At 36.6% G+C, this 17751-nt stretch overlaps 1 protein-coding gene across 3 annotated transcripts in view; it reads left to right on the plus strand.

Moving 5' to 3' along the window:
- BRD10 (bromodomain containing 10) overlaps nt 1–17751 on the plus strand; it is a 116052-nt gene that overhangs the window by 51191 nt on the left and 47110 nt on the right. For all 3 annotated transcript variants that reach the window (XM_026001359.2, XM_072728403.1, XM_072728405.1), the window contains one exon: nt 10078–11483. In XM_026001359.2, coding sequence (XP_025857144.1) covers nt 10078–11483 — 1406 coding nt within the window. The remainder of the gene's footprint in view (nt 1–10077; nt 11484–17751) is intronic.

The raw sequence follows: 17751 nt of genomic DNA on the forward strand, positions 1-17751 counted from the left end.
ATCCATTTGGTCCAGTGTGTCATTTAAGGCCTTTGTTTCTTTGATGATGATGTGCTTAGAAGGTATGTCTTTTGCAGAAAGTGCCATATTGAAGTCTTCTACTAGTAGCACATTATTACCTACGTATGTCTTTACTTTGGATATTAATTAATTCATATATTTGGCAACTCCCACATTAGAGGCATAAATATTCATGATTGTTAGGTCTTTTTGTTGGAAAACCCTTTAAGTATGATATAGTGTCCCTCTTCATCTCATACTACAGTCTTTGGGATAAACTTATCTGAGAGGATGGCTATCAGCTTTCTTTTGAGGACCATTTGGATGGTAAATGGTTTTCCACCCCTTCATTTTCAGGCTGGAGTTTCTTAGGTCTAAACTGAGTCTCTTGTAGAGAGCATATAGATGGATCTTGCTTTCTTATCCAGTCTGACACCCTACATCTTTTGGTGGGATCATTTAGCCCATTAACGTTCAGAGTAACTGTTGAAATTTAGTGTCATCCTATTACCTATTCAGTCCCTGTTTTTTTGGATTATTTTTGGGGGGCTTCCTCTTTCTTTTATAGGGTCCCCTTTACTCTTTCTTGCAGAGCTAGTTTAATGGTCACTTTTTCTTTCTATTTCTGCTTATCTTGGAAGCTCTTTGTCTCTCCTTCTGTTCTGAATGAGAGTCTTGCTGCATAAAGTATTTTTCGTTTCATGTTCTTCTCATTTAGCACCCCTAATAGATCATGCCAGCCCTTTCTGGCTTGCTGGGTCTGTGTGGTAAGGTCTGCTGTTAATCTGATATTTCTCAGCATATAAGTTAAGCCTTTCTTGTCTCTTGCTGCTTTAAGGATTTTCTCTTTATCTTTGGAATTTGCAAGTTTCACTATTAAAGGTGAATACGAGGTATTGAATGGTTTTCATTGATTCTGGCGAGGACCTCACTAACTCCTGGATCTGAATGCCTGTTTCCTTCCCCAAAGTAGGGAAGTTCTCAACTATGATTTGTTCAAATATGGTTTCTGACCCTCTCTCCCCCTCACTGTTTTCTGGTACCCCAATTATACATAGAATCTTCTTTCTCAGGCTATCATTTATGTCCCTTAGCCTTTCCTCATGGTCTCTTGATTGTTTTTCTCTTTTTTCTTCCAGTTTCCTTCCCTTTTTTTGTTGTTGTTGTTGTTGGAGTTCAATTGCCAACATAATGTATAACACCCAGTGCTCATCCCATCAAGTTCCCCCCCCCCCAGTGCCCATCACCCAGTCACCCCATCTTGCTCAACTCCGCTTCCATTACCCCCTGTTCATTTCCCAGAGTTAGGAGTCTCTCATGCTTTGTCAGCCTCTCTGATTTTTCCCACTCATTTTCTCTCCTTTCCCTCAACTTCCTTCCTTACCATCAACTTGTCTTCTATGTCACTCACTCTTTTTTCCACTTCATTAGCCCTCGTCGTTAGGACCTCCAGTTTGGATGGTATCTCATTTATTTGATTTTTAATTTCAGCCTGATTAGATCTAAATTCTCCAGTCATGAAGTCTCTAGAATCCTTTATGCTTTTTTTCCAGAGCCACCAGTAGCTTTATAATTGTGCTGTTGAATTGGCTTTCTGACATTGAATTGTAATCCATTGAATTGTAATCTATATTCTTTATCTCTGGCAGAGAGTACTGTCACTGATTCTTTCTTTTGCGATAAATTTTTCCTTCTAGTCATTTTCTTCAGTGCAGAGTGGCTGTATGAGCGGGCTGAGTCAAGAATATCATCTATGACCTAAGTAAATTTTCCCCTAGATGATTTTGACGAGGTCAGAGCCTAGAAAATGAAATGCAGATCAGAACAAAATAAAACAAAAGGACCAAAATGAAAAAGCACAAACTTTAAAACAAATAGTAAGAAATAGAAGTCCAAGAATCCCAAAGAAGAAGGGAAAAAGTAAAGTGGAAAAATAGAAATTAGGAAAAAAAGGGAGGCAGTACTGAGAGATGGTGGTGCTGAAGAAGTTGTAGTGGAGGGAGAATGTAGTCTACCTGAGGGGTCCTAGAAGGTGATCTTGGTTCTGAGTGTATTAAGTTTTATATGTTAGAAGATGGTCAATCCTAAATTTATATAAACCAGCAATACTTGTAGAAAGCTGCAACATTGACCACCAAAATATAAATGACAAAAGAGGGGGGCAGACTGGGAATGAAGGGAGTATATAATCTCACAGAATGAACCAGCTTGGTATTCCACTTGGTGGTTCTGTGTGTATGATGGTCATGTTTTAGAAGTTACTAATCTCTGCCATTTTAGAAGAAAATGAGGCAGAGAAAACAAAAGACTCAAAAAAACATATCTTGTATATCTCCCAAAATTGAATTGAGTACGTTGAAGGAAATCCAGAAGTGAAAAATATATCTAAGACATGTAATTGTAGAAATATGAAAGTCAAAAAGGAAGAAACTTAAAAATGAAGTGGTGGCAAAATATTGTAGTTAAGGTGGGAAAAGAGGGAAAATATTGGAAATTTTTAGTCTGATATAAAAGCAAGTTGTAATGAGAAAAGGAAAAAATTTTTTAAAAAAGAGGGGGACGGACCCTTTAGTTCTATATACTATATTATTCCCTTAATATTCCCTTGGCCCTGGAGCTTTCCAGCTCTGCTTTGTCAAGAACTTGGCTCTTACCCTGTTCTTCGAGCTGGTCTTCTGCTATGCTGATTTTCAGGTGTCTGTGCCTGGGCAAGGATGCCTGGCTCCCTGCTGGGTGCAGGGCTCAGTGTGAGCTGTTTATCCTGTGAGGCCTTTGTTCCCTGGTAGCCCCGCCTCTCCGAGGTACATGTGAAACAAGGAAGGAAAACAACAATGGCTGCACCCAGATTTCCAGCTCTAGAGTCAGTCAGCTCCCTGCTAGTAACTAATGCAGTCTCCCAGTACTCACTGGCCTAGATGCTCCTGGCGGTGACGCAGGTGCACTGATCTGCACAGCAGTTGCAGGAGAGTCCTTGCTGTCCCATGTGTTCCAGGGGTAATGCAGGAACACCAGCTTTGTCTGCTAGGGGGGCGTGGCTCCCGAAGGCTGGAGACTCAGCCACTTCTGTCCGGAGCCGGCCCACCTAACCAATTGCCTTCAGGGCTGCGAGCACCAACCCTTTACCAAGATCCGTAGGCGGTTTGTGGTGCACTTTCCTTTTTGCTCCCGTCCTCTAATAGTGACTCGGGAAATCTGGAGGCTTCACTGCCCCTCCTAAGATTTTGTCCGATTTCCCTAAGGACTTTTCCATCCAGGGAAAATTCCGGGACAGATTTTTAAAGTTCCTGCCTCTCCAGGGCTGGGCTTTACTGCCCGGGAGGCTCTCGCCACTCTGCTTTCACCTGGGTCCTCAAGGTGACCCTCCCCAACTTGATTTTTTATTTTTTTCCACCTTCCTACTTTGCTGGAAGTGAAAACGTTTCTGTAGTGTTCTGGCTGTTTTCTCTTTAAATCTCAGGTCAAATTCGTAGGTGTTCAGGAAGTTTTGAAAGTTGTCTAGGTAAGCTGGTGGGTCCAGGTGAGTTGAGGACCCCTACTCTTCTGCCATCTTGCCCCGCCCTCCCTCTTTCTTTAGTATTGTGCTTGAATTCCTTTTTTTTTTTTTTTTTTGTCTATTACAGGTTTTTGGTTTGTGGTTACCAGTGGATTCATATATTACATTTTGTGTGTATAGCAATCTATATTTAAGTTGATGGTCATTTAAGTTCAAACACATTCTAAAAGCACTAAGTTTTTATTCCTCCATGTTTTATGTAATGTCATATTTTACATCTTTTTATTTTGTGTATCTCTTGACTAATTTCTAGATATAATTTATTTTTCTACTTTTGTATTTTAGCCTCCATACTGGCTTTCTAAATGATTAATCTATTACCTTTACTATATGGTTGCATTTACCATTGAAATGTTTTCCTTTCATAATTTTCTTTCTTCTAGTTACGGTCTTTTCTTTCCACTTAAAGAATTCTGCTTAAATATTTCTTGTAACACTGGTTTAGTAGTGATGAACTCCTTTAGCATTTGTTTGGGGGATTTCTTATCTCTTTCAACCTTGTTGGATAGTTATTCTTGGTTGCAGGTTTTTTGCTTTCAGCACTTTGAATGTATCATGCTATTTTCTTCTGACCTGAAAAGTCTCTGCTGAAATAGCCTTATGGGTTTCCCTTACATGTAACTGTTTTTCTTCTGTTGCTTTTAGCAGTCTCTCTTTATCTTTAATTTTTGCCATTTTAATTATAATGCATTTTGATTGGACCTCTTTGGGTTCATCCTGTTTGGGCTTTTTTTGAATCCTGGACCTGGATGTCTGTTTTCTTTTCCAGATTAGGGAAGTTTTCAGCTATTATTTCTTCAATAAGTTTTTTGCCCCCTTTTTCCTCTTCTCCTTCTGGGATCCCTTATAATGTGAATGTTACTATATTTTATAATGTCAAAGAGGTCCCTTAACCTGCTCTCATTTTGTTTTTTTGGTAGTTTGTTTCTGTTTGGTTGCATTCTGTTACCCCGTCTTCCAGATTACTGATCTGTTCTGCATCCTCTGACTTGCTTTTGACTCCCTCTAGTGTATTTTTCATTTCACTGATTGTATTGTTCCTCTCTGACTGGCTTTTCTTTATATTTTCTATCTTGTTGAAGTTCTCATTGAGTTCATCCACTTTTTCTCAAGGCTAGTGAGTATCTTTATGACTATTACTTTGAACTCTATTAATCATTTTGCTTATATCTGTTCTGTTTAGCTGTTTTTCTGTTATTTTTATCTTGTTCTTTCATTTAGGACATGTTACTCTGTCCTTATTTTTTTTCAAACTCCCTGTGTGTCTTTGTACTAATTAAGTAAGTCAGCTGCACTTTCTGGCCTTGTAAGAAGTAGCTTCCTGAGGGGCGTCTAGCTGGCTCAGTCAGAAGAACGAGCAGCTTTTCATCTTGGAGTTGTGAGTTTGAGCCCCATGTTTGGGGTAGAGATTACCTAAATAAATAAACTTTAAAAAATTTTAAAAGAAGTGGCCTCCTGTAGAGGTCCTGAGGGTACCTTGTAACACAATCCCCCCCCAGGCACCCAAACTAGGTGCTCCATCGTGTCCCCCCCATGTGGGGCGCACATTCCCTCCAGTTGTGACTGAGCCATTGCTGTGACCGCACTGGTAGGAGCAGTGGGGCCCTAAACTAGCTGGCTGCAGTTAGCCTCTGTAACAGCTACAGGTGTATTGAAGATCAGGGCTTGCTCATTGTACAGCCAGCTAAGAGGTCTGGCTGCAGAAACTATGGACACTATGGACACGCTGGCATATAGGGTTATCTCGTCCTCCACACATCCCTCACCCCCATCCAGGGAGTCAGTTTGGAGTGGTGTCAGTCCCAGCTAGAACTGCCTAATGGTATGGCAGGGCAGGGGCTGTTTCGGAAGGTTGCATTCTTGTGTAGGCAGGTTGAGTGGCTTGGGTCTGCAGGGTAATAATGCCAGGGCAAGGCCCATTTTGCTAGAAGGACTGATGAAGAGTGATAGCACTACCTCTCTAACTGCATCTGACTATCTACACTGGGAGAGGGTAAGAAAAATGGTGCTTGGTAGAGCTTTTCTCCCTGGAGAGATCTACGTATCCTTGCCGTTCTGGCAAAGGTCCTAAGATTAGTCAAGTCTTCCCAGGCACTTTTCAAAATACTACTTCTGTGCTGTGCCTTGGCCAAGCTATTTAGCATACTGGCTTTTAGGGGCAGGGACATGGTCTTGCTCTCACCTTCTTGCTCTCCTGGAGTTAAGCTCTGTTTATTTTTAAAACTCCTGGAGTTAAGCCTCACTAATTTTCAAAGCTAGCTAGATGTTACGGAGACTTGTCTTACCCATGTGGATCCCCAAGGCCAGGGTGTAGTGACTAATCCCCTCACTCCTGTCCTTGTGATATCCCTCCCATTTTGTGGTTAGTTTTGCCAGGGCTTTGGTTCCTGATTATGTGTCTGCCTCTTCTACCTTTTTCAATGGGTGGCCATTCAGTGACTACCTATAGAAATCTGTTCTGCCAGTCTTCATGTCATTTTCAGTTAGTTCCATGAGTTAGATGTAGTTGCCTTGGTGTCCATAGGATGAGGTGAGCTCAGGATCCTCCTGCTCCACCATCTTAAATATATTCTTCATTTATAAATTTCCCTCAAAATACTGCTTTGGCTGCACCCCACCACTTTTGAATATTGTATTATTTTTTCTTCCATATTTCCATCGCTGCTAATTTGAATATTATAAAGTCTATTATTTTAGTAGTTACCCTAGACATTTTCACATTCGTTGTTTACTATCAAAGCCTAAAATCAATCTATCAATCCATATTTTTACCCTCTTCCTGATTAATGCAGAAACCTTGGAATACTTTGACTTTTTTTTTTTTTAAGATTTTATTTATTTATTCATGAGAGACACAGGGAGAGAGAGAAGCAGGCTCCCTGCGAGGAGCCTGATGTGGGACTCAATTCCAGGACTCCAGGATCATGCCCTGAGCCGAAGGCAGACACTCAACTGCTGAGCCACCCAGGCACCCTGGAATACTTTAATAGTTTTTTGCACAGTTTATTTCCTTTTGTTATAATGTATTTTAATTCTATCTTCTTTTTAAAGTCTATAAACAGGGGTACCTGGGTGGCTCAGTCAGTTAATCTTCAGCTCCGGTTGTGATCCTGGGGTCCTAGGATTGAGCCCCATTTTGGGCTCTCTGCTCAGTGGGGATCCTGCTTCTCCCTCTCCCCTCCCTCTGCCCCTCTCCCATCCCTCTGCCCCCTCCTATTCATGTTCTTTATCATTGTCTCTGAAGTAAATAAAACCTTCTTTTAAAAAAGAAAGTCCACAAAACATTTTTATCATTATTTTATACCATGAGTATTTAGATTATATATCACCACTTTTTTGCTCTTTTCCTGTCTCTGATCTTTAGGCAGAGGCCTGTCTTCCCATCTGAAAAACATCTTTTAGAATTTCCTATAGATGAGGTCTGTTCATCACAAATACTGAGTTTTTGTTTGTCTGAAATATTTTAATTTTGTCTTCCTTTTTGAAAGTTATTTTTACTCTGAATATGAATTTACATTGATAGTTATTTTTAAGTATATTAACTATATTCCATTGTCTGTTGGCCTTCATTATGGCTATTGAAGAGTTAACTTTTTTCATTTTTTTATGTTTTTCATGTTTAGAAGTTCTCTTCAGTTTCTTTCCACAAGTGCTTAGTTGTTTTTTGTAGTCTTTTTTTCTTTTTTTTTTTTTTCTTTTTTTTTTTAATTTTTTTTTTGTAGTCTTTTTTTCAACCATGTTTTCAGTTTCTTTTCACTGAACGTTGTATTTTGTATGTTCTATAATTCCTATATCTTTGGTTTTGAGGGACCATATTTTTTTCGTGCCCCTCATAGTACCTTATTTCTTTTTATATTTTGTTAATCTTTGTGACCTAAGTTTTTGTCACTATATCAGTGGGGATTTTTAAAGATCTAGGTGTAAGTTACACTTCCTTAGAGATTTTTTTTTTTTTCTGTTTGAGTACCAGACAACAAATTTGGCTGAGACCACATTAAACTTCTTTCTTAGTGTGATATTTTTCTGAGCTCCCAGAAATGTGAATGACAATAGATCCATTGAGAATCAGCTTATAGTTACAATTTCTTAGGAGAGATTTTATTTTTTTCCATCTACCACATCTATTGTGAAGACAATTTTCCTTATAGCTCCTTAATTGGGGACAGGAAGGGACTGTCGTTTCTGGTACAACCTTCTACTGATTGTGTGGGGTTTCAGAGTCCCAGCTTTGTATTTAGGAAACCAGATTCTACCAGCCCACCAGCACCTCCATTTTGTAAAGGTTTAAAGTCTTCAAAACTATAAGTACATTTGAAAAAAATTTTAATTTTATGGAGATTATCTAACATTGATTGCTTAAATATAATCAGTATGCATAAATGTCCAATCACTTATGAAAGTTTTTTTTTAATTGTTTAAAATAAACCAGGACTACTTGATAATTTGTTGTATCTGTAATGCCAAGGTAGTTATAGTGTGATCCTTTAGCTAGAAGTATATAAGTAGGCCTGTTTTGTAAAAGAGAATGTTCTGATATTGCCAGAGTGGTATTCTTACTGTGTATTTGTTTTGCAGATAACACTGTGAGAGTACAGATGAATAGCCAGTGTCAGATACCATGCCTCAGTTTTCCTCTAGAGCTCAGGGAATAGAAATACCTCAGTACTTTTACACACCTTTTCTAGAGGAACAGTCCTCTTGAAAAATCACAAGTAAAATAAATTATTATATTTTCCCTCCTTTGTTGCTGTTATTTCTCCTTCCCAAACTTTATGTTTTCTTTTTTTGGCAACTTCATTGAAATATAATTGATGCACCATACAATCACCTATTTTAAAGTATAAAATTCAGTTGCTTTTATTGTATGCACAGACTTGTTCACCCATGGCCACAGTCAATGTTAGAACATTCATCACTGGAAAAAGAAAGACTACTAACAAGTCATTCTCAAAACAAAACCAAAATACCCATTTTCCATTTCCCTCAAGCTCTCCAATCTTAAGAAACTATGAACCTACATTCTATCTCCATAGATTTCTGGACATTTCGTGTAAATTAAATTATACAAATGTAGTCTTTTGTGGATGGCTTCTTTCACTTAGTATCATAGTATCAAGGTTCATCTGTGTTGTAACATATATCAGCACTTTATTTTTCTTTTTAATTGCCAAATATTCTATTGTACAGATATGCCACATTTTATTTATTCATTGCGCAATTGATGGACATTTGGGGTGTTTCTATTCTTTGGCTATTGTGAGTAATCATGCTATGAACATTCATATACAGGTTTTTGTGGGGATAGGTCTTTTCATTTCTCTTGGGTATGTACGTCCCTTAGATCATGTGGCTACATAATAATAGCCAGCTTATTTCCCAGTTGTGTAATATAACTTCTTTCTTCCTTTCTTTCTTTATTTAAAAAGTTTTAAAATTTAAATTCAGTTTAGTTAACATATGGTGTATTAGTTTCGGGGGTAGAATTTAGTGATTCATCAGTTGCACCAGTGCTCATTACATCAAGTGCCCTCCTTAATGCCCATCATCCAATTACCCCATCCCCTCACCCACCCACCCCCTACAACCAACCCTAACCCTGTTTGTTCCCTATAGTTGAGTCTCTTACGATTTGCCTCCCTCTCTGTTTTTATCTTATTTTATTTGATAAAATAAGTCCCTTCCCTTCCCCTATGTTCATCTGTTTTGTTTCTTAAATTCCACACGAGTGAAACCATATGTATTTGTCTTTCTCTGACTTATTTCATATAGCATATAATACACTCTACTTCCATCCCTGTCATTGCAAATGGCAAGATTTCATTCTTTTTGATGGCTGAGTACTATTTCATTGTCTATCTGTCTCACATCTTCTTTATCCATTCATCTGTCATTGGACATCTGGGCTCTTTCCATACTTTGGCTATTGTGTACAGTGCTGCTATAAACATTGGGATGCATGTGCCCCCTCGAATCACTATTTTTGTGTCCTTTGGATAAATACCTAGTAGAGCAATTACTGGGTCATGGGGTAGTTCTATTTCTAATAGTACAACTTCTTTATAATTTTGCTTTTGTCATATGGTTAAAAGCTAACACTGACCAGTTAGCCCTGACAAATACAATCTTAGTATAATTTTCTAAGAGTGGAATTATGGAGTCGAAGGATGTAAATACCTTTTTAGCTCTTAAATGACAACATATTACTTTTAGAAAGTAATCTATGCTTTTGTTTAATAAATATGCTTAAAAAATTTTTTTCATTTATTTGGAAGTTTATACATATCATAAGGTGAAGAATTTTACTTTGGGTGGCAGTTATGTCAATGATAAAACCCAGGATCAAATTATATGTATATTTCGTCATCTGAAGACAAAGAGTGTACATCTTAATGGGACACTGTTCTGATGCTAAAACCTGGAACAGCTAGTTGCCTTGTTAACTGAAGATTAATGTGACACTAAAAACTTAGTATTTTTAGTATTTTCTATTTTAATAAGAGTATAATTTGTCAAATTTTCTTTAGGCTTCGGGAGCAGGAAAGAAAAGAAGCAGAAGAAGCTAGTCAAAAGGAAATGGAAGAATGGGAAAGAAAACTACTAGCTCAAGCAGCTCCAACTTGTATGGAGACTTTGTGGGAAATTCCAGCTATTGGGCATTTTCTTTGTTTAGCCCAGCAAATTCTAAATTTGCCAGAAATAGTCTTTTACGAACTGGAACGTTGTCTTCTAATGCCTCAGTGTAATGCTTTTCTTTCTAAAATAATGACTTCTCTGTTAAGTCCTCCTCATCGCAGACCTACCTTACATCGAAGACCTACTTTGCCTTATAGGACCTGGGAAGCAGCACTAAGGCAGAAAGTACAGCAGTGGTACACTGCTGTAGGGCAGACTGAAAATCCCGATAACTGTGCTGAAAAGCTTGGGTTATGTCCTCAGTTTTTTAAAGTTCTTGGAGAAGTTAATCCATTGGAAGAAAAACCTTTTCATGAACTGCCTTTTTACCAAAAAGTGTGGTTACTTAAGGGTCTCTGTGACTTTGTTTATGAAACACAAAAAGAAGTTCAAGATGCTGTACTTGGACAGCCTATTCATGAATGCAGGGAAGTTATCCTTGGTTATGATTATTTGGAAAATGCTTATGTGCATTTTCCACAGTTTTGTGGTGCAGATGTACGGATTTATAAACAGAGACCTTTTCAGGCCCCAGAATTTCCAGTTCCACCCATTAAAATACAAAGAGTACCTCGGATTAAACTGGAGAAATTAAAGTGTGACTATGTCAGTACAAGCAATGGTGAACATAGGTGTAGTAGAGGCCTGTCCTCTGGCTTCAAGAAAGAGCAAGAACTTAATTTTGATGCAACTTGGGGTTCTACTAAAATGAACTTGGATAATCATGACATCTCTGATGAAATGGATGTGAAATCTAGCTGTGAAATTAGAATTCACAGGCCCTGTGAAATTAAAAAAACTGATTGTTATAAAGAAAATTTAGAGGAACCAGGGAGTCCAGGGGAAGTTACTGGCTTTGGAGAGCCTCTTAGTCCAGGTGAAATAAGGTTTATAGAAAATCAAGAAAAATATGGTGAAGCTTCCAGAGTAAAGCCTGAACCCAGTCCATTAAAAGAAAATGCTCTAAAATCTTGCCAAATACATGTAAATGGAAGTCACAGTGATCATCCAGAAATTAACTGCCACAAAGTTGTAAGGGACATTCTGTTAGAGCAGAGTCACAAGAAAATCAAGTTAACTAAAATGAGGGCAAAAAAAAAGAAAAAGAAAAAAAAGAAATTGAAAGATGTTTTAAATGAAAACTTACAGAGAAAGCGTGAAAATCTTCATTCTCTGGCATTCAAATCTTACAAACCTGAGATCCAGAATAAGTTACTGATCATCAAAAAGAAAGCAAAACACAAGAAGCACAAATCCGGTAAGCTAACACAAATGGGTGAGGATTACATTTAAGCATACTTCATGTTATTCTTTCAATTAGGCATCATGGAAGACTCTAATAGAATGAAAAGTGTGCGTGTGTGTGTGTGTGTGTGTGTGTGTGTGTGTGTATTTAAGGGGTGAAGTTTTATATTTTGCCACATGATTAAAACCCAGAGCAGAAGAGGTTTTGTATACTAAGAAAAAATACTAAGAAAAAATAAAACCACTTCTCATAAATGATAGGAACCAATACTTCAATGCTTGGTTGTTCTATCTTTTCTTTACTCAGATGTTTTTGCTTTTCCTATTGCTTGCCTTTTAATCAGTTTATGTCTTGTTTGTCGAGAAGATATGTGAGATAAAAACAGATGATTAACTCCATGTATTAAAAAGTTATAAAAGTTGTCTGGTTGGGAAAAACTTGTTCACTAAAACGAGTTTCGGTTTATCATCATTATTTCTGGATTTCAGTTTTTATGTCTTTGCTCAGTAACAAAGATAATTCAATAATTTGGCAAATGAGGGAGTGAATTTTGTTTAGCTGATGTAGTCACTGTTATATCTTAGTTATTTAAATAAATACAATCAAATATATTTTATAATATGTAATGTATCATTGATAAGGAAGCATAAAAGTACTATTAACAGGCTTAATTTGTTAAACTGAAAATTGCAAAGTGGTCTACATTGACCCAGGTGATGAAAAACTACAGTTGCTTAAAGTAACTTTGAGAAATAAGCCTTTTAACTTTTATAATAACCCATTAAGTTATATAAATTTAGTTTGATTTGGCAAGTTCTCTTTGAATTGTTAGCCTCTAAAATATTAAATAATTGTTTTAAATTAGAATTATTTGTCTAGTTCATACATAAGTATGCAATATTGTATTATTTATTACCATTGTCATCTGAAACCTTTTATTAAGTGTTTATTCATGACCTAAGGTGATTATGACTTACAGGGGTAGATATTGATGTAGTTCCTATACAGACTATACCAATATTAACTGCTTGGCATTGGATTAAAAGGAATTTATATTGTAAGCAATTAAAGTGTTACCACATTTTTTAAATGGAAGTTCAGAATATTTGTAGATCAGAGAGAAAATTTGTGGGAGTTTCATGTCCAGTTTTAGAAGAGTGAATGAAAAAAACTTGGAAGCAAATTCAGCAAGTTATTTATGTACCCTCTCTGAGCATGTTTATTTAGGTGGGTACAGAAGTCTTACAGGTATGAAATAAAATAATGCACTTGCCTCTATACTTTCTAATTTTATCTTCAGAGCAAATTTTAGAAAGTCTTCAGTAACAAAAATTCTTAAATCTGGCAAATACAGTTCCTTTTTCCCTTAATAGTACTGGGTAAGCATATGCCCATTCTCTCTTTATCAGATACTAAACTCTCTTCTAACAGTGTTACATAAAATGTTACGACAACAACAAAACATTTGTTTTAGATCATTTTCTACACTTGTCTTTCTGAGGCTTTGCCCTGGGCTCCTTTATTAGTTGTGAGACATTGTGGCTTTTTACAGTCAGTTTTGGGCAAACCCTAATTCAATGTTTCCTCTTTCAGTCTTTTTAAAAGTGGGCTCCATGGTGACAAGTTTGGAAAATGTGGAAATCCTCCTCTGATAAGTTCACTTTGTGCATTAGTACAGGTCCATGCACTTTACAAAACTCCTGTATCGGGTATGTTTTGGAATTCAGAAATCATTAGATTATAGAAGGATATTATGATGTATATGTTTAGTAAGTTACATCTCCTGTTGAGTTTGGGTAGCACCTGTAAGTAAACATAATTTCTACAGAAAAATGTGTGAATAGATTAAATGAGATAAAGACGATAAAGAACCATAGAACAGTTTGTTCAGGTTTTGCTACCATATAAATTATTCTTAAAACTTTAGTTTTGAGAACCATTTAAAAAAAAAAGATTTTATTTATTTATTCATGAGAGACACACACACAGAGAGAGAGAGAGAGAGAGAGGCAGACACATAGGCAGAGGGAGAAGTAGGCTACATGCAGGGAGCCCAATGCAGGACTTGATCCCAGGACTCCAGGATCACGCCCTGAGCCAAAGGCAGACACTCAACTGCTGAGCCACCCAGGTGTCCCAGTTTTGAGAACTCTTTGAACTTAAGAACTGTGGATAGGTGATTCTGGGCCTGTGTTTTAAGGACTGGGAAGTCTTGAAGAAAAGGAACTGTTTAGTTTTGTTTAACCTGGCATTTTTCAAGTTTATTTGAACATAGAACTTTTTTTTCAAGTAATAGCATTCTTGTAGAACATGCTATGGGATAAGTTATGTCATCCACGAATCTTCACTTAGGATGAACTAAATTCTATCTATAGTTAATATCCATCTTACATTACTACAGGCTTTAATTTTTGGTAGAATCTCTGCATTTAGTAGCTGGGAGATAATTTTTAATAGAAAGTACAAAGAAAAATCAATTGAGAATGATTTGATAATTTTAGAGCACTGTGAAGCAGTTTTGCAACTTTTAAGCATTTTTATCTATTTTTCAGAGTTTTCTTTCTAGTTCTTAATTTTTCAGTTCATTTTAATTTGGTTATTTAAGCCTGGGTTTTTTTGGTATATTTTTTTATTGGAGTTCAATTTGCCAACATATAGCATAACACCCAGTGCTCATCCTGCCAAGTGCCCCCCTCAGTGCCCATCACCCAGTCACCCCATCTCGCCGCCCACCTCCCCTTCCACTACCCCTTGTTCGTTTCCCAGAGTTAGGAGTTAGGAGTCTCTCATGTTCTGTCACCCTCACTGATATTTCCCACTCATTTCTCTCCTTTCCCCTATAATCCCTCTCACTATTCTTTATATTCCCCAAATGAATGAGACCAATGAAGCAAATGGTGGGTATTTGTCATTTCTAATGGCAATATTCCATTGTATATATAGACCACATCTTCTTTATCCATTCATCTTTCGATGGACACTGAGGCTCCTTCCACAGTTTGGCTATTGTGGACATTGCTACTATAAACATTGGGGGGGGTGCAGGTGTGCTGCCATTTCACTGCATCTGTATCTTTGGGGTAAATCCCCAGCAGTGCAATAGCTGGATCGTAGGGTAGTTCTATTTTTAACTCTGAGGAACCTCCACACAGTTTTCCAGAGTGGCTGTACCAGTTCACATTCCCACCAACAGTGCAAGGGGGTTCCCCTTTCTCCACATCCTCCTGTCTTGTAATTTTCACCATTCTGACCGGTGTGAGGTGGTATCTCATTGTGGTTTTGATTTGTATTTCCCTGATGGCAAGTGTTTAAGTCTGTTTCTTACTCTTAGAAACATTATAGAAGAGAAAAACATTGGAATAGTTTCTGTTGTACATGCTTATAGCACCATATACTTCTACTTTATAAAATTTGTAAAATTTATTTATAATGGTTGCATTTATTTCTAGATTATTTTGATAATTGTCTCTCTTATTTTATAACATTCTTGAGGACAGAAGGTTAGCACAACACATTGTTTAAGAATCTGTTGAATAAATACATGAATACACATGATATGGTTAACTCAGATACAACTGAGCTTAACCCCTTAATATGTCTTTTGTATCTTTTCAAGCATTTTTATTTTTGAATAGGATTAGATTAATACATACCATTTTACGGTCTATTTTCTGCATACAATATACTGTAAATATCTTTGTGTGATAAATAGATTTCTGTAGCATTTTAAATGACTGCATGGGATTCTGTCATGTGTGTTTTGTAGTTATTTAACCAACCTTTGGTTGTTCTTGATGTTTTGTTATAGATTGTGTAGAGCAGGTAGAGTTGGCTGAAATCAAGTAGATTTTAAAAGTTAGAAAGCTTTTTATAAAATCTGAAAAAATAGGCAAAATGATTAAATATACATCAATTGTTAGAAAAAGCTTACTGTGTTTTAAGTTATTCGTTTAAACCAATTTGGTTTGGAGGGTCTTTTCCCCCTCCTCACATGGTCATTATTTTTAATGAAATCATTTTGTGGTAGCTTCTCTAGACTGCTTAAAATAAGTAAGACAATTGATGTTATTCTTTCATAAGTGTGTAAACTAAGGTTCAGAAATGGTAAGTAATTTGTTTTAATAATTGTTAAGTATATAATAAAAGATCAAGCAGAGGGTAAATCAGTGTGCTATCGTAGTCTCAGAAGGTTTCACGGAGGATAAAGGACTGAAAAATAATGGGGATGGGATAAATGAAAATTGGTTACTAATACGAGCAAAAGTGTGGAGGTATAATTAAGCTGGTATCACTGAAGAAAAAAAAAACACAGAAAAGCTTAAGGAAAAAGTTGCAAAGTTGAGGTTTTAGAAGCAGTTTGAATGATGAGAAGAATATGCCAATTTGGGGTGATCTCTTTTTGGGCAGGCAGTGCTATTTTAAATAATTGCACCAGGTGCCCAGTGCAAGGAAATGAGCTTAAAATAAGACTTAATGTGCAAAAAGCAGTAAGCTTCTTTATAGGGAATAACTGAGACAGCAATGTAATCTGCAATATTGGATCACATCCAGGCCCATTATTATAAGAAATTTCACAGTATTTTGTTGATAAACATTATAGAACCTAACTACAGGTTCTATGTGGCTTTAGATACACATAGGAAAATTTTTAGAGGACCAACTTAAGGTGCCAAGATACAAGAGAATGAAAGAACTGATAGAACACCTTGTCCTTTTACTTTAATGCTTTCTGCTCTTTTCCTCTTCAAAAGCTAATACTTGTAATGCTAACTGTATACCAGGCAATAGTCTAAGCCTTTTTTATACATATTGTCTCATTTAATTTTCATAAAAACTCCACTAAATGCTATTGTTATTCTCCAATATATAGATTTTATAGAATTAAAAAACTGAGGCACATCTTCATTTTTCTAGTTAAGAGGTGTATCCCCACATTCTGAAAGACTAGAATTCTGAGTCTAAGTTAAAATGTAAAATATATTTTTAGTTATATTGTTTTTCTGTCAAGTCAGGCTTCCTTACTATAGCGGTTATGGTTTTAAAAAGCTTCCTTACGCTGCATTGAACACTAATTACTAGGCCATATGTCAACTTGTGCCTGGAAAATAGATAAGGAAAACTTAATATGGCCTAGTAATTAGTGTTCAAGTGCAGCCTAAGGAAGCTTCTTAAAACTATATTACCCATGTCTATGTGTTAGGCCCAAGAATTGTGTTGAAATTCTGTAAATGCTTTAAAGTGACTTCTGACTTTAGTACAATCCTAGATCTGAGAATTGTAATCTGTTTTATGGGACCAGGTGACTTAGGGCAGTGGAGGTGGGGGGTGGAGGTGGGTAATATGATCAAGCTCTTGGTAGAGGAATGGAAGCCCACTGGGGGGCAGTATGTAACTTGCCTGTATATATCTTGCCATGGAATAAAAACAGATTACCACATAAGGCTATGTGGTTTTGTAGTTTCCCATGCTCCATTTTAAAAGTAGTATAATAAAAAGGAAGAGCAGATTTTTACTGAAGAATACAGAAAATTTGAATTCAAATTCTTATGAGGGTATAGAATGAAGATATTAATAGTATATGCAAATCTTCTCACCAAAAGAGATGCTGAAAATCAATCAGAAGCAGATTACATTCCTGCAGAACATTTGAAGGAATGCAGTATTTTATCATAAAAAGAGCACAGCTTTGAAGTGAGACAGATCTAGTGCAAATATATGTTCCAGTGCTTATTAGCTACAAGTCCTTTATCAGTTTATTTACCTTATTGGTGGTCTGTTTCTTTATCTGTGAAAAATGAGGTAATACCTACCTTGCTACAATCATTAACAGAGATTAATTGGAATAGCAAATGCATACTACTAACATAGTGCATGGCATGTGATAGGAATCAATAAATGGTAACCATGATTTTCAAGAGGTAAATTACATAATGGAAAGAACTTGGACTTTGGAGTTAGAATCCCTGGCTATGGTGCTTACTTACAGTGTAACACTTGGGTAACTTAAGGAATATTTTTTATCTTCCCACATTAAATTTTGTTATCCCACATTAAAGTGAGGTATTGCATACCTTAGAAGATTGTTTTGAGAATTAACTGAGATAATTTACATAAATTATCTTGCTAAATGTCTGATATATAATAGGCTCTCAATAAATGTTAGTGTTCTTACTACCACTCCTAGATCATGTTATAAAACTCTTTGGTAAATTGTGTAAACTATTTATTGTCAGTGTTTTCTTTATTAAAAAAATAATGGACTCAGATGGGCCCTAAGAAT

Source organism: Vulpes vulpes, chromosome 12 (genome assembly GCF_048418805.1).
Source record: "Vulpes vulpes isolate BD-2025 chromosome 12, VulVul3, whole genome shotgun sequence".
Lineage (NCBI taxonomy): Eukaryota > Metazoa > Chordata > Mammalia > Carnivora > Canidae > Vulpes > Vulpes vulpes.